This window comes from Tiliqua scincoides, chromosome 9 (genome assembly GCF_035046505.1).
Source record: "Tiliqua scincoides isolate rTilSci1 chromosome 9, rTilSci1.hap2, whole genome shotgun sequence".
Taxonomy (NCBI): Eukaryota; Metazoa; Chordata; class Lepidosauria; order Squamata; family Scincidae; genus Tiliqua; species Tiliqua scincoides.
In genome coordinates, this window is record NC_089829.1 from 4,289,897 (window position 1) to 4,309,345 (window position 19,449).

General features: G+C 45.5%; 1 protein-coding gene across 1 annotated transcript in view; it reads right to left on the reverse strand.

Annotated features, from left to right (window-relative positions):
* Window positions 1-5,333: 5,333 nt before the first annotated feature.
* The window catches only part of UBE4B (ubiquitination factor E4B), a 56,799-nt gene continuing 42,683 nt past the window's right edge, over window positions 5,334-19,449 (reverse strand). Inside the window, exons 19-29 of the mRNA XM_066637508.1 lie at window positions 18,035-18,134; window positions 17,681-17,808; window positions 17,295-17,393; window positions 16,702-16,937; window positions 16,198-16,324; window positions 14,367-14,511; window positions 13,370-13,504; window positions 12,405-12,596; window positions 7,747-7,921; window positions 7,347-7,493; window positions 5,334-6,760 (exon numbers count right to left, since the gene is read on the reverse strand). Of these exons, the coding sequence (XP_066493605.1) occupies window positions 6,699-6,760; window positions 7,347-7,493; window positions 7,747-7,921; window positions 12,405-12,596; window positions 13,370-13,504; window positions 14,367-14,511; window positions 16,198-16,324; window positions 16,702-16,937; window positions 17,295-17,393; window positions 17,681-17,808; window positions 18,035-18,134 (1,546 nt within the window). The 3' untranslated portion in view covers window positions 5,334-6,698. The remainder of the gene's footprint in view (window positions 6,761-7,346; window positions 7,494-7,746; window positions 7,922-12,404; window positions 12,597-13,369; window positions 13,505-14,366; window positions 14,512-16,197; window positions 16,325-16,701; window positions 16,938-17,294; window positions 17,394-17,680; window positions 17,809-18,034; window positions 18,135-19,449) is intronic.

The window sequence follows — 19,449 nt, forward strand, 5'->3', positions numbered from 1 at the left end:
TCATCAGCTTGATAAGGCGCCTTTCTGTCTGCAGAGGTGCTAACATTCCAACGGGCTGTAATTCTTGTTGTCTGTCCTTTCTGGCCAGCAAAGGAGAGATAACAATCTTATTGTTTACTCATATTCTTGCAGCTAGGAACTGCTAGCCACTTCTCCGTGTTAGTTTGGTTCAGGCTTCACATAATAATAATAATAATAATAATAATAATAATAATAATAATAATAAAACTTTATTTTTATCCCGCCCTTCTCCCTAACGGGACCCAGGGCGGCTTAACATGTACATATCCATGATGGTGAAGCAGATGGGATGGGAGGCAGGGTATGATCCTTTCCAGAAGGGAGTCAAACTAAACCCCATCCCAGCTCAGAGAGGTTGCTTAAAAGTGAACAGGACAGAATCTTTTGATGGTCCAGCTCCATGCATTTCATCAGCCTTTTTTGCTCAACTTCCACAGTACCCTCTTATACTCTATTAATGATCAGCCACTCTAGACCAGATGGAAGGAGAAAGAAACCCTCTGTGGACAGAAATTCACCCTGCATTTCTCCGATTTGTTCTACTTTTTTTTACTTTCCACTTTTTCAAATGGGTGCTCCTCTTTTATTTAGCAGGGGAAGAGTAACTGGCCCTCCTCACCCCAGCAGTGTCTTTTCTAGTGGCTGTCTGCTGGTGTTCTTTTGCATCTTTTTAGATTGTGAGCCCTATTGGGGCAGGGAGCCATTATTTGATTTTTCTCTGTAAACCGCTTTGTGAACTTTTTGTTGAAAAGCGGTATAATAATAATTTCTTAACACCATAATCTACACAGAGTGGGAATATTGTGTTCTAGTATAAAGATTACCTTTTTACAGCAGTTAGCATTTATGGAGCTAGAAAGAGGTAATGTTGATGTCTTCTCAGATTAAATTATCCCCTTGCCTACTACAGAACTGCTCTGCTTGAAATTCCTGGCACCTGCATTCACTACAAACACAATGCAATGACCACTTAGGACAGATCGGGTAAGTGACTATTTTACTAATTGCCCAATGTTTGTTTTCTTTAGCTTGTTTCTGGCTGTAGCTCATGCTTAAACAGCCCTCCAGCCCTTATACCGAATATCAACACAGTGAGGAAACACAGTCAAGAGATTTCCTTAGCATACCTTGGCAAAACATTCTTATTCCTCTGTTTAATATTTTCCTGATCACCCCCACCCCTAGCATATCTATACAATGGCTGTTCAGAGACAAAGGCACAGAGATGCACCCACTAATTGAAACCATTGTCAAAGCCACCGTGACATATTCAGCAAGTAGTGTTTAAGAATTAAAGCAGCAAATGAGCTAGACTTGTCCATTAGCTGATTAAGGATTAGCTTCTGCACTGACTGTTTCAGTGCACATGGTGGTAACCAACACATGGCACAGCTATTTCGGAGAGCCCAAAATTGCTCTAGCAGGGAAAAGGCATAGTTTCCCCATCTGTTTTAGACAGGGTCTTAAAATATAGAGGGGACAAGAGTGCTGTTTTAGCATATAAAGTGCTTACAGTGTTTTGTCTTTAACACTTACAGCAAATGTGTGACACAGTGGATTAATTCATTATACAGCTGGGGAAATTAGATGAAGATAGCCCCCCCCATCTCAGTCACTCACTACATTCATAGCATTTACAGCATAGTCTACCCCAACATGGCTTGGAGACTACTGCTGTTTTAGTGTAAAAAGTGATTGGGTCTGAAGGAAGAGTAAACAGATCAAAACATGCATGTGGGTAGCAACACCAGCCCTGAACTTTAGGAGTAAAGTTGCTAAGTATAGCAATAAGCTTTTCTTCATCAGGCATAGGTGCCTAGAAAAATGTCACTTATGCTTATTCCTAAATTATATAAGTGATGCTACTAAACTTCAAAGATCTCAGGATTACTGTATGTTCTTCATTCAGTGGGAGTGACTGAAAGATAATTTTCCTTTCAACAGGAGGCAAGAGGATTTTACCCTGCCACTTCTGTTTAGTTGTGCCCTCAGATAAGATACATTGTACTCAATTACTAAGGGACCCCCATAATATTGGCTGTTTCACCTTTCTTATAATCCAGCAGAAGGCCCCTTTGTCAACCCCAGTTCCTTTTCACAGCCTGGGTGTCCTTTTGAATTTTTTATTTAGGTTATTTTTGATCCACTTTTCAATCGTATGGATTCCTAAAATATAGCATAATTGAAATTGGGAATGATCAGTGGAAGACCCAGCACGGAAACAAAGGACATGAATGATAAATAGCCCATCAGAAAACTTTTAACCCCTCAGAAGAGGCAAGCTTCCAGATCCCTCACACTATTCAGAAGCAGATTCCAAGGAGAAGCCACCGAACCAAGGCTCCTTTAACAGCAGACATCAGCCTAGCAAACAGAAGAATCACCAAAATTGCCTGATTTAGGATTTTAATTCTTAACTTTGGTCAAGCTTGCTTCCTTCTGCAACATCTGCCTAAAGCCCACAAGTAAATGCTCTGGGAGGCAAAATGTGCAACCTGAGATCTCCATGCTGCAGTTTCCCCCGCCCAGCTCCTTTTCAGTGGTTGCTGCTTGAAGGGTCAAAGAAGTCACGGCAGGGTGAAGTCACAACACGGTCTGTGGTAATGCACCAACACGAATCTCCTGTCTCTAGTTTTATTCTAGAGGCATTTTCCTCTCCCTTCCTTTCCCAGTTATGCAAAAAAGCTCAACACAATTTTGTTTATGTTGATTAGCTTGAATTTGTTTATCAATACTTTGTAAGGATCATTAAATTATGCCAGTCTGAAAACAAAGAACTCCTCCTCTTTCTCCTCCCCACCCCCCAAATACAAACTTGCCAGTGGAATGAAGAGTACATTATGGAATCACAAGGCCACCAAAGTAGGACTTCTAGAGGACTGACACTGCTGCTACTACTAGAGGCATGTTAGTTCCAGTTATATAGACCTTGCAGGATACTGCTAATTACTTAAAAGGCAGATGGCAAGGCATACGCAAGATGCAGCAGTGCCATTAATCAATCCTGACAGCCTTGTACACCAGACCAAAAAAGAATTAGTTCTTACTTACACAAGAAAATAAGATTACAACAGTGATATGCCTTACTCACTGCTACATGGTTAATGTGGTTGGCAACCTTCAGTCTCGAAAGACTATGGTATAAGCCTACAGCACCCAGTATTCCCAGGCGGTCTCCCATCCAAGTACTAACCAGGCCTGACCCTGCTTAGCTTCCCAGATCATGGTATAAGCCTACAGCACCCGGTATTCCCAGGTGGTCTCCCATCCAAGTACTAACCAGGCCTGACCCTGCTTAGCTTCCGAGATCATGGTATAAGCCTACAGCACCCGGTATTCCCAGGCGGTCTCCCATCCAAGTACTAACCAGGCCTGACCCTGCTTAGCTTCCGAGATCATGGTATAAGCCTGCAGCACCCAGTATTCCCAGGCGGTCTCCCATCCAAGTACTAACCAGGCCTGACCCTGCTTAGCTTCCAAGATCAGACAAGATCGGGCATGTGCAGGGTAACAGAGTGCCTGGGTAATACATGGTTAACCATGCCTGCTACATGGTTAATAGCATCTTACATTTCCTGAGGGTGGGCAGCTATATAAATCTTAAGTCTAGGTCCACTTCACTTCTTGATCAATTGTAATATTAGGAAATTGCACCCTCAGTGACTTTCTTTGCTCCCACAGCTGTTTCAGTGAGAACACTTAAAAAGTTCCAGCAGTTAAAGCAAGGTTCTTCTGATATTAATGTAGTTGTATGTGGCCAAATTTGTCGCCACTGTTGTAGTCGCCGTGGCCAGTTAAGTGGCAGCACAGCCAGGAAAAGCAAAATAAAGACTGTCTTTGCACAATGCCTATTCATCTAAGGAACTCAGTGCCACAAGATGTGGTAACAAATAAAACTGTTGTTTAGGTAGCTCCAAAAAAGATTAGACAAATTAAGGAAGGTCAATGGCCATTAACCAGAGCCAGTATTTATTTCATGAATTTATACCCTGCCTTTCCAGTTAAAGACAGCGCACTGAATATCAGTTCCTTAGGAGTAACAGTAGGAGATAACTGTTTTAAGTCAGTAGAGGGTTCTTATGTGCCCAACATCTTCACAAGCTTCCCTCCTTTTGATCCTCACTAACACGAGGCTGAGCAAGTGACAGGCTGAAAGTCACCCAAAGCACTTAATGGTGGAGCAGAGATTTGATTCCTGGGTCTATCTACCCTAGCCCAACACTAACCATTACACCACACTCTTTCTGGAAGTATGCATCTTGTTCTAGTAAAAAGATATTACTAGCCCTAGTTCTTAGAAAGTCTGGTGTAACCTCAGAAATTGCAAGGAGGAAGAGAAGCTGAGCAGAATGTCCTCTGGCGTAAAGGCAAGGTCTTCGTCTTTTCTCCCAAGAATGACTTAAACAAGTAGGAAAAAATTCCTGATGGCCAGGGCGATTCAACAGTGGAACAGTTTGCTGAGAGAGGTGGTGGACTCTCCGTCACTAGAGATATTCAAGCAGTGGCTTGACAAGCACCTGTTGGAGATGCTCTAAGAGGATTTCCTGCCTAAGGCAGGGAGTTGGACTAGATGACCTATCAGGTCCCTTCCAACTCCATAAGTATATCCATGAACACAAGGTTGATTTTCTCTCCTTTATGAAGGCTACAGAAATCGACTTTCCTTGACAAAGAATTTCAAGTCGCTCACAACCCAGTCTCTATTTGAGGTTAAGGTGCTTGACTTATCTCTGAACATAAATCATTCAGAAAATCATATTGGGTGCCCTTTTTTCAGCTGGTGCTACAACACTGGTGAGAACATTTCCTTCCTCTCACACAACACACTACCAATATCAGTGGAGTTACAACCAAGGGCTGGTGTGGTATAGTGGCTAAAAGACTGAATGGTGGTGAATCAGGAATTTTCTTGTTCAGATATCATCCCTGCTACCAACTCACCTGGTAGCCTTAGCAAGCCACTCCCCTCCATTTCTATACTTCATGTGGCTGGTCTTGAAATAATTTTTCAACAAGTGAAGTTGCTTGCTTATTCCCATACTGAAGTAAGCAACTTCACAAGGTTGTTGGAAAATTATTTCAAGACAAGTCACATGAAGCTCTTTGCATTCTCAGAAAGCCCTACCCAAATATTAAGCAGTATTCCTACCTGTATTAAAATACATATTTAACTCTTCCACCTAAAAATATATATACACTGTTTTCAAGGTACCTGCACACAGACACAGGGGAGAATTCTTGTGAATGTGTATCACCGTTTATTGTAGTCCCAAGAATCAAGAACTGGACAGAGGACACTGTCAGTGGTAAAAGAAAAGAAAAGGAAAGTTTTGTTTTTTTCAGGCTTAATTTTTTTATTTTTTTTTAAAACACTGTGGTTTCAAATCCTTTTTAAAAAGGAAAAATTCAAGTATTTTTAAGCAGGGGGCAGTCATACAAAAATGTTTCCTCTTATATATAGTTCTTTTAAAAAAAGCAAGTCTACATTTTTTCCTGCACCCTTTTTTTGCTTTGGTAAGGCCAAGCCACGGATACAAACTGGTATGCAACATAAAAAAAAATGGGCCTCCTACCTTGACTGGTAGGTGCCAAGAATAAAACACTTTGCCGACTCCCACCCCATTTCCCCTCCACTGGAGACAAGTTCTTAAAAGACTCAGAAATCATAATAATTTAGCTTATTAGATCTCTGGCTTTAAAAGAATTTTATATTTATATTTATATATATATATATAGCTACATATATATATAGATCTATCTTTTAAGTCAACAAAGTTCTGGTATTCCACACACCAATTTCTTTGTGGCAGCTGTTTCAATATATTCCTTATTACAAGGCTTAAAAAAAAACACCACCACACACAACCCAGAGCATCAAGGCTCTCTCACAAAAGACAAAGGGACTTTTCAACCAACTTAAAATTGATGTGCCGAAAAAACCAAACACAAAACATTGTCATTGTGAATTACTCTTCTTGTGTACGGCCCACCAAAAAAATAAATGAATATGTATAATAGAAAAATATGATTCCCCCAAGATTTAAACTTCCTGCAGGCACAGTTATCTTTTCAAGATTATGTTCTCTTGGGGAACAGAGAAGGGTTTCTTCTTACTTTTTTTTAATATATTGGGAACATTTTCTTTTCATTACAGGAAAACTGAAGACAGGGTAGTGCGGGAAGAGGTGATGGGGAAGAGATGTAAAGGAGGAAAAGGTGATTTATTTTAGCAGCAAAAAGTTCAAGGTTTCCACCACAATCCAATTAATGGAGATCTGGCAATACGCTTACAAAAAAAAGAACAACATTGCAGGATTGCTGCCCTGGTCATCCACATGTCTTCTGCTAAAAATAATTCAGCTGTATAAACCCCAATCATGAGATGTTGGTGGGGAGAGAACTCTGCTTTGTTACAAGAGCAATGTCCTGGCTTTCCCCCACAATGCTATTTGACAGTCATTTTTGTCACTTAAATATATGTACAAGAATTAGGCTGCTTTTTCTCCGCTCCCTCCCCACCCACTCTTTGTCCACATGCTTCCAGATCATCGGTGACAGCAGGCACCCAGTGAGCTACAGCCCAGCTTCCGATTCCAAAGGATCAGCACATTTGTACCATCCAGATCCCTCGCCTGACTTTCGGACACAGTCTTGGCATGTGCAGGCCAGGCCATTTTTCAATTGTCATTGTTCTGTTTGTCTCTCATCCAGGCTTGGATTTGCTCTTTCAACTCTGGCACTAAAAAGAAAGAGGTGGGATGGAAGAAAAGGAGGGGAGAGGTGGCAGAAAAGAAATACGTGTCAGTGTAAACTCAACTCAATCAAAAATATGTCAATTCCACACAAGTGGCTTTTTGTGTTTCTAACACACACTTAACACAGTGGTCCCCAATCTTACTTCCATCGCGACATCCTTGGTGCTGCAGGCGCAGAGCTTTACACCCAAAAGTAACTGGTAATGACATCACTTCTGGTCTACAAACACCCAACGCAATACTGAAAACGGCAGTAAGAGGCTCAGGGCAGGCAGGTGGGCTTTTCGTGCAACAAGCACCTCATATATGGAGCTCTGCCTGCTCAGTATCTTACTGCCATTTTCAGCATCATGCTGGGTGGCTGCATGCACTCTGTTCAAGGATTTTATCATGGGGCAGAAGCTCTGTTGTAGAAAGCTCCACCCTCTTTTTTTAAAAAAGTATTCCATTGTGACAGTTCTTTGTTAAAACATAAAATATGATTTTTTTTAAAGGACTTTGTATTTTGAGCAATCAGCAAACGTGCCCTGCATTTTGTACACTTGAATTATGATTCAAGCTCCCCCCTACCTGGTTCCAGCATGCTTTCTGTTAATGTTTGCCGATTGAAGGGATCTGTGGAGGAATTCAAAAGGTGCCGGAGGATGATGGATCTATCCATGATGGTCCCCGACGGCAATCTGACAGGGTCAGTCATTAGTGTGTCCATGAGTGGATCTGAAGGGGCAGATTAAGCTGGTTATAACTCTCAGAATTGTAGCACTCGCCTCCTGAACCCTTGCTCAAGAAATGCTAGAGAATTAAAAATATTCTCCAAAATTACTGACACCACTTGATGCACCTGTACAAATAAAAATATATATGCATGTGCATCCTAACTGAGGAAAACACAAGCTTCCTTCTTTGAAAGTCCATCATATTTTTTGCTACTTTGCTTTAAGTTGCTGGATCCCTACACAAATCTACTTGCCTCGAAACTCATCAGGAGCATCACTGTAGTCAATTTCAGCTCGGGCGTTCTTAGCAACAATTTCTTCCACCTTTTCTGCCAGCAGCTTAAATTTTTCTATTGCTATTGTTGACTTGATTCCAGCCTTCCTCATCTTTGAAATGACCTCTTCAAACAGTTCCTTGCTGTAGGACCTCTGCAAACCAGAGAGCAATGTTTAGACCCCATGCCCTATAGAAACGCTGGAAAGTAGGTGGCCATTCTGCAGTACATTTGCAGGGAGAAGATAAACTAAGGACAGTTATTCTGCATACACTGAGAAGGGTGGACCATGAAGCAGAACAGAGCAAATTTTTGTATCTATCTATTTAACACATTTATATGCCACACTGTCCGATTAAAAAATTCCTTATTTAATAGTATTAGTTTCAAAGAAATTGATTAAATCCACACTTAGTAAACAATACTGCTGGGAAAGGGGGAATATTTTTGTACATGTATATAATGGTTTTGTTTCATACAATGCACATGTGTCACAAGAAGCACCATCTTAGAAGAGGCATTCTCTCCAAGTAAGAGAGAGAGAGACAGAATGTCTTAAGATTGGACCTGCCACCCATAGTTTTTGCAAGTGCTTATTAAGCTTCTCCCCCACCCCCACCCCAGAAAACCCACTGCCCCATCACAGGCACATTTTTAAATCAAAGAGGTTTAACTGATTTAATCCAATTGATTAAATCGACTGCATGTTGCAACCCTAATTTAATGCATAGATTAGAGGTTTAAACAGCTTGCAAAGGAAATGGGGAAAGACATCAATTTTCTCAAGGGCACACCAGTGTTTGAAAGCCTGCCCTTAAAAGCATCTCCACTGTGACTTGTATTCCATCTTGATAATCTAGCATGAGCTCCTACCCACCATGAGCTATATCTCTTGCCCATATAGGGCAAAGACAATGTTCTCAGTTCCAGAAGCAACAGGTTATGCCTTACCCATCCATTTGGTACAATCCCTTATTCCCAGTCTTGACTGTAATGAAGGCTACAATCCTACATACACTTGACTGAGAGTAAGCCCCACATGAACCTGAAATGAACACATTTTCTCCCTTATTGTCAAAACTATAGGTAGAGGTGTTTGTTTCCGGTGAGTAAGACAGGTTTATCTCCCAATGCTTACTGAACACAATGGGCTTACTTTGAGTAAGGTAAATAACACCATTTTCAAACACCTCTAGCTATAGGTCCTAAGCCCCTCAGGGTAGGGGCCATCTTGTAGTTGGTAAAGAGCCACGCACAGTGAGGACAGTACAGAAATCACCACCTCTGATTAAGCCTGTATAGATTTTTACACCATTTATTCTGGTTTAGCTCATCACAGAGAGGGGGGAAGACACTGAAGCTGCTCTTGCAACACCTGAGTTTCATTCCACCATTCTGAAATCTGAACAAGCCCAAGCACACTCCTAAATATATCTCAAACTAGCTTCAGGATCATGAGAACTAGAAGTGCCTATGCTTCAAAATGAAATGCTGCAATCCCAGGAAGTTGTATTCTGTACCCAATGCCACACTTGCTGAATCACAACACAGAACACTGCCCCTTACTGAGGAGAACCGGGTGTATGTGTAGGTGCAACCTCCTGATTTTAGAAATGGGCTATACCAGAATGCCAGATGCAAGGGAGGACACTGATATGTAGGTCTCTTGTTATCTGGTGTGCTCCTTGGGGCATTTGGTGGGCTGCTGTGAGGGAAGCTGGACTAGATGGGCCTATGGCCTGATCCAGTGGGGCTGTTCTTATGGGTAATGGGGACAGAAGGGGAACTGAAATTCTTGCTCACAAACGTCCCCCCTTTATGAACAGATGACGCTGCCCCATACAGAGTCAGATCACTCATGCATTTAGCCCAGCACCACAGGCTAGCTCTCCAAGGTACTGGCCGAGGCCTTTTACTTTTACTTTTTAGAGGTGCTGGGGAACCACCACAGGGGCTTCTGCAAGAAGAAACATGCTCCAACCCCTGAGTCATGGACCCTCTCCATTAGAGCACCCGGTCACTATGCCTGAGAATTCAGGAGAAGCCTGGCCAGGTGGATCATCTGATGGGTGCAGAACCCAGGGGAGTGCCTGACTTGACCAACTCCCAATGCCGTCCCCAGATGCAAACTCAACCAGACCATTGCTCCACTTGGGCAAGGACATGTGAAAAATACACACAAGGGACAGTCAAAATGATCACAGGGCCACAGCGCCTTTATGAGGCAAGACTGTAACTTTTGTACCTTTTTAGCTTCGGAAAAAGGTGGCTACGAGGGGGGAGATGATTGAAACATAAAATTATGCACAGTGTGGAGAGCATTGCATCTCTCCTTCTTACAATGCCAGAAAGCAGCATCAAATGAAACCGACTGTTGGGAGACAGAAAGGTAAGAGGAGGTGCTTCCTCACAGAGTGCATCATTAGCCTGTGGAATTCATTGCCAAAAAAGGAGGGGTGATGTCCACTGGCTTAGATGGCTTGAAGAGGGGATTGAACAGATTTACAGAGGACAAGTCTCTCACAGGCCACCAGTGATGATGACTGTGCGCTACTTCCAGGGTCAGCAGAGTTCTACCTCTGAACCCCAGTTGCAGGGAAGCAGTGGAGGGAGAAAAGTTTGCCTCTCTCCTTCTTGTGGGCTTCCCAGAGGCAGCTGGTAGGAAACAGGATATTGAGCAAGAAGGGCCTTTGGCCTGACCCAGTAAGACTTTCCTTGTGGGCCAAATTAAAGTGTGCCATGCTGCACATGCAGCAGGTGTTGCATCGCCAAACTCCATAGCTCAGCTAATCACAGGGATGGGGGACAGACAAGGACACCACAGCCATCCCCGGTTTCCTTGTGATGTCTGGCTGCACACCACTGGAAGATGGGACATGTAGATTATTCCAAAAGGCAACTGCTACGTTTCTGAAAGCAGCCTATGGCCCTTCCCATAAGCATGAGCCACTCTTGCAATAAGTCAAGCACCACCCCCAGCAGCAAAGCGACAGAAGCTGCTGGTGAGTAAGGAAAGCCCCCCTCTCCCTCCTCAGTATGTCAACTCCAAAAACCCTGCAGTATCAAGTCACAGCGTCCAAAAGCCAGCAGCTGCTGGGAGCTTGCCAGTGAGATGCAGCATCACTGCAGAAAGGACTCAGCAACTGGATCCTAGGACAGCAGAGCTACCTGGAGTGACAGCAATCAGCCACAGGGGGGGAGGGAGGGAAGGATATACCACCAGAAAGAACACCCAGCAGCAAAGCTGCAGAAAAGGATATTTTGTTTTTTCTGAAAAAGGATAGAGGCTCACACATTTAAATCACTGGGGGCTGAAACCAGACCTTTATGCCAGGCAGCGCTAAAGAAATCTCCCAAGATTTCTCTGAAGAAACTGTGAACCAAGTCAGCCTGCAACGGTGTGATGTCCCCACAGCAGGGCACACTGGATCCTAATTCCAACTTTAGGCCTTTTCCAAAAGAGCTCCCACCACCCAAGACATCCTAATACAGATTTCTCTGCAGTGCAGCAGTCAGCAGCTGCGTGCCCACTCCTTAGTCAGGCCAGCCCAGCAGGGAGAAGGAAGAGGGCACTCTGCCAGTCAGCTTTGTGGACCTCAGAAATTACATGATTTTGCAAAGCAGAAAATTGACAAGCTCCCAGAGAGTCCTGGTCATAGTGGACTTCTAAATACATCCCATTGCCGTGTTTTATTCAGGTGGCACAAACACCTATAGGACTGTTTTTTCTTTGCCAGAAATGAACTTTCCCCAACAGTGGAGTGGGAAGGGCTTCCTTTCTTACTGGCTACTCATTCACCATCACAATTGTGCCAGGAAATGGGCATAAGCTGCAACGAAGCACTGCATCTCAAGTTGCTCCGGCCTCCTCGACTGACCCACTCCCAGGGGTGGGGGTGGAACGATGCTCCCACAACCTGCACATACTTGTCATTTGATACACAAGCACTCTAGGGCAGTGTAAATCCCTTAGGAAGTAATTTCTAGACAGGAGCGGTGGAGAAAAATGGAAATCAAAAATGTACCTCCTTTTGCTGAAAATTCAGACAGGTAAAGGTTTTGAAGGTGGGTGGGAGTACGCACCCACCTGAGCCTGGGCCCATTTGCTTGCGTGGCAGCTGAGGTGCCACAGAGCCATGCCCCCCCACCCCAGCACACACACTCATCGCTCTGCCATGCTCTCTCCAACCCCAACCTCTAACCATGCAAGTGACAACTTCCACTAATCATTCAACAACTTTCTAACAGTGTTGAAATACATCTGTGCATTTTTCTCTTTTATCCAGAATTCTAACCATCTGGACATACTTCAGATTGTCCAAAGGGATGAATGCACTAAGTGCTTTGCAAACACTCTTGTCTATTAGGGATACCCCTCAGAGTGTATCTGGGATCCTTGGCAGGGATAGACTGCCAAGGATTCCTACAGACACATCCCCTCAAAGCAAGACCACGTGCACCTGAGAAGGCGTCCAAGGGAAGGGCAATGACAGTAGGCCTCTCCTGGAAAATCAAGACAAACTGGCCAAATGAGCAGAGACATTCATCCAGATTGGTTTGCCCCAGAACATCCCCATCGCTTTCCCACTTGCCGGGTACCTTTCCTCTTCACCCAAAGAAGTTGGGCTTCTGCTCACCTGGTCATCAGCTATTGCTTTTGCAAAGCGAGCACAGTCAAGTTGCAGGTAAATGTCTGTCAGCTGATCCAAAAGCTTCTTTGGTTCAAATCCATACTTCTCGGGGTTCTCGACCTTCAGGTCACGGCACTTAGGGCCGCACAATTGCTGAAGGTTGAAGTTCAGCATAGCAGCCAATCGGGGTCCAAGCTCCTGAAAGGCACCACAGGCAGGTGTTGGAGAAGAACTGCAATGCCCCCTAAATGCCATGTACTCAAAAGCAAACAAGAGAAACACAGCAAATCTTGTCCTTGCCTTGCAGATGCAGTCAGTTCCCTGATGTGCTCTCACCCCCCCCCCCAAAACCACATCCCAGAATTTTAATGCATTTATTTTGACCTACAAGATCACCAGGACACACCAAGAACCACACTGCCCACTATCTACATAGCCCATCCCAGATTCCATTACCTGGCCACACTAGCATGTGACAGAATACAGAGAACTGACTTCAGCAGAGAAATCTGAATCTTTGTCTCCTCTATACTTATCCATCACTATTTGTACAAAAACATTTTTTGGTTGCGCACCAGGGGATTGCTGAGGGCCACAGCAGCCTGCCCCCTTCAAATGCCTTTGCCTCATTCATTTCCAAGCTGCATCTCCAGCTTGAGGGACAAAGTCCTCCCAAGAGACAGAAGCCACACTGCTACAAATGGATACCATCATGAAGCCATCCAAAGAAGGGAGTTGTTGGCCGTCTACCACTACTCTCTGCTGCAAGAAAAGGCATTTGAAGGAAGCTGGATCAATGCTATCAATAACATGTGGCTTAAGAATTCCACTTCCATGCACTCTGAGTGACATGAAAGGTCACCTCCTCCAGCTTCAGATGAGCTGCAGCGTCGAATTCAGGTTTAGCCTACAATCCAAGACACTACAATTGCCAAATCCGGACAGCAGGCCTAAGCCCAAGCTTCACTCACAGGTCTAAGGAAAGGCTTCTGAACTTGTTTGGTGAGGATATGAAACATATCAACCGTTTCCGTTGCCAAGGCTAGGTAAGAGCGTGACACCCGCTCGTCCTGCGTGAGCTGAGACTGCCGAGCCTGTTGCTGGTCCTAGAAGATAAAGAGCTGCAGGTGAAACTCCCCCATATTCTGGGTCCAACGTCTCAGGCCACCAAGACTGGCGCCACTTTTCAGCCACGCCCTCCTGCAGCAGCACATTTCTGCCTCTTCCCCCAAGCACATCCCTTGCACCCAAATGCACATAAGAATCTCTCTATACAAGTCAGAAGACATGAAACAGCCTGTATTTTAAATTTTCAAATTATGCATAGATCTGTGCTCCTTGAAAGGAAACTCAGAAATAAACATCCCTGGAATGTAATTTTGTTTACTGTTGGGGGTGAGTCATCCTTGCTGGCCCCTGTGGGGTAGAAAGGCAGGGTGCACAGTTCTTAATTACAGGTGTGCACCACTTTCTCCAATCCCTGATGTTATGCAATTAGGTCATTAAGTGAACATTCAGTCCCTGCCAGACACTAGCTGGCTGCACAGGCTACTGGATACTGCACAGGCTACTGAAGAGACAATCTGTCTCTTCTTTGCATTAAGAGCCTCTCTGTTGTGTAAACAGACACTCTGTTACAGGCTATGGGAGATGCAATTTCCTCATTAAGAGCATCTTTATTGTGCTTTGACCACCTTCATGTATGCGGTCTATCATTAAGAGAACGGTTGTTAAGCGGTGCACGCCTGTATTTGATTGATTTAACATGCAATGGAGCCCATCTTCATTGAGGCATGTTTCTAGATTTTGACAGCCCAGGAAAATTCTGGAAGACACAATTTTCACCCTGACACATCAAAATATACAATAATGTCCTCCAATACCGAACAGGTGCACCTTGGTGCAGAGTCTGGGTGTCACAGGTCTAGAGGGACAAAGAAGTCCCCCCAAAAGCAGACTACTCCTCACCCTAGGCAGAAGGTCCCAATGTTCTTTGTTCTTCATCTCCTCCTGCACTTCATGGATGCGTTTTAAGGACTCCAAGCTCTCATCAAGCAAGAATGTTGTATCATTGATCAACATATTGATGTAGCGGACAAATTGCTTCCCGGAGCTGGAAGTAAATTGTAATTGAGATTGATTGCCTGGCCCCAATATAGCAAGAACAAAAAGACTGAGGCAAGGATGTGACACCAGAGAAAGCACTGTGACTTGTATCTGGAAGACATGAGTTTAAAGCCCCTACTCCATCAGTTCTTAGCACCTGCTGTCCATCTATAAAGTAAGAACGGTGATCTGCCACAGGACACCCAAGATCAAGATGCATGTACAGCAGCATTGCTTAATACTTAGCTACATTAAAGAAGGCGGAGGAGCCAAAGTCCCATCTTTGGGCTCCTGCTTTGCATGCAAGTGACTCCAGGTTCAATCTGCGGCAGAAACCCCAGCTGGGCCAGAAAGGGCCATTCTGAATCCCTGGAGAACCACTTCTGATCACAGCAGACAATACTGAACTAGACGGACAAGTTTAAGGCAAAGGACAGTCTCAACATGTACGACACCCCAGGTATTCACTGTGACACTCAGCAGGCAGGATCCAGCATCATTGTCCCCTTGCAAACTCACCTCACAAAAAGTTGCCCTGCAAGGGTGCCACCTGTCCTGCAGTGATTGTCAGGTGACCTCCACAGGTAAAGCCTGGATCACCGAGGTAAAAACTTGGCTGAGCAGCACATCAGGGTTCCCCTGACTTGCCTGGGAGTAGAGCCACCCAGGAGCCAGCCCCTAGGCTGGGCAGAAGGAGAAGGAGGGAGCCTGCCTTAGCCCCTGCAGCTTGCAGGGGAAATGGAGCCACGAGGCTGCCACAGGCGGACCCTCACTCCCGCCAGGAGGGCAGTAGTGAGGCCAGAGGGGATGGACCTGCGGACTCCTAGGAGCAAGCTATGGCGAGCCATGACTGAGCAGTCAATGGTACACCTGCCCTGTTCCTGAGCCTGGTGCTGAGACCGTGGGGGGCCAAGCCAGTCCCTGACCGGCTGGGAGGGCCGCTGGCTGATGGCCCAGAGCTCCAGAGCTCACCGTTACCACCTTGCCTGCCAGTCTGTGGGCGCAACACAGCCTGCAGACCCAGTCTGCACCAGGGTAGAGGGGGTGGGCAACAGTTCCTGCAGCCTGCCTGGCAGGCAGAGAAGGAGGGAGAAGCACAGGTGAGAAGAGAGAGGGAAGACTCAGGTAGCCAGCATTTTAACTCTCACAGGGAGGAAGGGGCAGAGCCTAAGGGGGCTGTCTCCAGCATCAAGCCCAGCCCAGCTAGGGACGAAGGCAGAACTGGTTAGGCTACTGGCAGGAGCAGATGCCGGCGAGCCCATGAGCCACAGCAGCTGGGGGCTGCAAGAGTCCCAGACTGCGGGGAGAAGGGCCTGGATATGGAACCCCCTTCCCCACAACCCTAGTGAGGCCACTCAAGCCAGTCTGACATCGCTGAGACCAGACCCCGAGGTGCCCCACCACTGCCTCCTGCAACCCAGGGGGTTCCCCCACATCCCAAGCCCGACAATTTTTTGTTTCCCTTAGGTGCCTTTTCTAATGGCTCCTTAACATGGAACCTGTCCTTTTTCCAGCTGTTGGAAACCAATGGGCATGAAAAGAAGAGTAAGCAGCAAATGGGAAGGGGCCAGATTTTTAATGGGGGGCAGCAAATAGGGAGCCAACTAAGCTGCAGAGCAGGAGAAGGGTGGGGAAGCAAAGCATTCAGCCCAATCTGGAAGAAGCCGCCTCTACGTCCAGCCTGCCAACTCACTTAAATTCTTCCATGAAGGTGCCGTGGTGAGCAATGTTCTGCCAGAGGCTTTTGAAGATGGTGCTGATGTGGTAGCGGATGGTAAATTTGTCATAGAACTCGCTGGTGGCTCCAGTATGCTCCACGTCTAGGGGAAAAAAGAGACCAACAGAAACAAGGACCACTTTCCGTTAAAAGTCAACTAGTACAGGGCAGGAAGGGGCAGGCAGGCTAGCACAATGCCCCTGATACCAGCTTCTAGAGTTAGCTAGGGAGGAATTGCCTACTATTGAAGAATGGAAAGGTTTACCTTCCATTACCAAGATGAATGTGGAACTATTATAGTTAAGAGGAAGTCTCTAGTTGACTGCCTGTACGCTATAAGCAAATTTGCTGGGAATGCGGATGAGCAAAGAATAGACTTCCTAAGGAACAAAGCCCCACTGAACTCAAAGGGGTTTACTTGCAAGTAAACATACCTAGGACTGCGCTAGACATAGCTGTTGGATCAGTAAGCGCCCCTACCTGTGTAAAACTTCATCAGTGATGGGACCAGCAACTTGGTGGAGAGAGGATGGTTCTCGATCATCTCGAAGAACTTCTGCGTCCGTGGCTGGACAGCTGGGTTGGTCATGAACATCACCTCCACTAGCTTGGCCACCAAGTAGGGGTTCCGGATGTAGTTCTGGTTGCACAGCATCACAACGAGAAAAGTCACAACATCCTGAGTACAGGGCTCATACAGTACCTGAGGAGAATATCTGAAAGAGAAGGGGGAAAAGTCTGACAACACATCCATGATTAATGGACAAGTACATGTGTCCATTTTAAGGACATCTTTAAGATGTCCTTAAATTTTAAGAGCATCTTTAAGAGCATCTTTAAGGTGCCATGAGGCCTAGTTGGCTCACAACTACTGTAGTGAGACTAAGCTGTAGCAAACAAGGTGCGTGAGCACAGGAGGCTGTTGTGCCTCGACAACAGGAAAGAAGCCTTTATGGGGGAGCGGGGGAAACAGGACCTCTCCATTGAAGTCAACAGCAGCCCAACCTTCCCTCCATCCCTTAGACATGCTAGGACTCGACAGAGTTTCTTTCACAAAAGGAGACATTACTTACTGTACAATAAAAAACAAAAATTCAGCTACGTCTTCCACATAAAACTCAGGCAACGCAGCAAACACTTTCGGGACATCAGGATTTAAAGGCAGTTTTATGCTGTGGATGAGGGGAGAAAGATCATTTTAAAACTGTAAGCTATTTGGGGCAATCTCATTCCAGAAGACAAAGGAACCCTCCTTGCAAACTGGCATTTAAGAGGCATCGTACCATCTTGTCCTGACACTTCTGATTAACACATTGTAAAAGCTGTGACAGGCCTGTCACTGACAGTCACACCCACAATATTAGGGGGACTGAAATCCTCCCACTGTTCCCTGAAAAAGGAGCAAATTCACACAGAAGTCTCACTGAGAGGGGCAAGGAGGTCTCTGAAGGCAACTCACTCGGGGTAAGCAGGATCGAGGACTCGAAGCAAGAGCTGGATCACCATGCCATAGAAGTTCAGGCTCCTCCGCAGGAAATTCTCGTCTAACAGGCCGGCGTCTGCACAAGCTTTGCACCGCACCAATTTCTGCACAAGAAGTTCAGCACCAGGGTAAACACACAACACCAGAAGCCAAAGCCTCCCCTCAGTGTGCCTCCCCCTCCATTGCACCGAATGGCAAACTGTCAAGAGAGAGGAGCAAGAGATTCCCAGACTCTCACAACAACTCTGCACAGGGCCGTGTTCATAGAATTCTTCAGACAGTGCAGAATGGCGCCAGGCATGAGCCTTTGCCTTCTACGTAGCTACAAACCTTGAGCTGCGTTTTACAGCGTTTTAGCATTTCTCGATGCCTGGTAGCAAGAGGGGAATCCTTCCATTGACTTTCATTGTTTTTCAGATCCTCCACAGTTCTGCAAAAACCACATGAGAAAAGTCTGGCAATCAGGGCAAAGGCACAGTGACTGAGGGAAAGAAGAAACCGTGGACCCTTCGATCTGTCTGTAACATGACAGAACAAGAGCCTTTAAAGCTGCTTGGGGAATGCAGCAGTTTCTACTTGGCTTCCTTTACATCAAGCAGAAAATGGCTAGAAATTACAGCACTTTAAAAACTAACAAAATTATTTTGGAGCAAGCATAACACTTATGCTGAAAGAAATCTACAAAATGTTAAGACACTTCAGGACTCTGAAATTTTTGCTGTGGCTCAGACCATCATGGCCACCATTGCAGAAGCTGTGAAAAATTAGTCCACTTGGTTCTCTCAGGCTCAGCCTCCATTTTAAAGCAAAAATAAAGTTTCTGATCCTCAAGAATTGCAGAAAATGCTCAAAAATGTTTGCGTGGTTTCTGCCAGGGACTGAGCATTCCAATACACCATCAGTGACAGCCTGACAGAGCTTAGTTTTCATGCCTTTGTCCATCATTTTTCTGTCTGAACAGAACAGGGCTTCCACCTCTCAGAACTTCATCTGCAACAAGCAATAGGCTATTTGTAAGAGGACGACAGGAAATCATGGGAAACTAGTGAGGTAAGCATATACTGTATACATAGCTGGCAAATCAAGCTCAGCATGGCCAGTGCTGATTGACAATGGGTCTCCTGGGTGTTTCCCTACTAGGACACCTTCTGCATGCAAGGGAGGGACTCTACCACCAAACTTAGCCTTCCCCAACACCTATTACTTCTCTTCATGTATGCCACACATGACCCATCTCAGTTCTGCAGTTAAGCTGACAAAGGCATAGATTCTTGCTGCCCCCCCCCAACTGGCCATCAATGTCTGCCCCCTCCCTTTCCCTCCCCTCCACCCCCACATCATCCTCTGCAGGACCAAAACTCTGGCCTCCTTACAATGCTATGCATGCAGGCACGCCGAGGTCAAGTGATGCCAGCAATGACAAGAGCCACCTTCGCCCTTCGTGAACAATGACACCATTTGCAGCCTCCAGAGCTTTCTGGGAACACTGGCACAGCTCTCCAGAGCAGACAATGCCCACAGGGTCTGAGCTCATAGGCAGGGGGCATAAAAAACAAGAATGCCACAAACATCACTGCACACACACACCCCGCCTCCTATGGGCCATCTGGATTCATGAAGCAAGCATTTGTCCGGTCTTGCAACACTGCTGCTAAACATCAGCAGGGCCAGATCTCTGCAGGTCCAAATCAAGTTGTTCAAATATACCTCCAACAAAGTTTCCTTAGATCAGGTTGGAGGGAGAG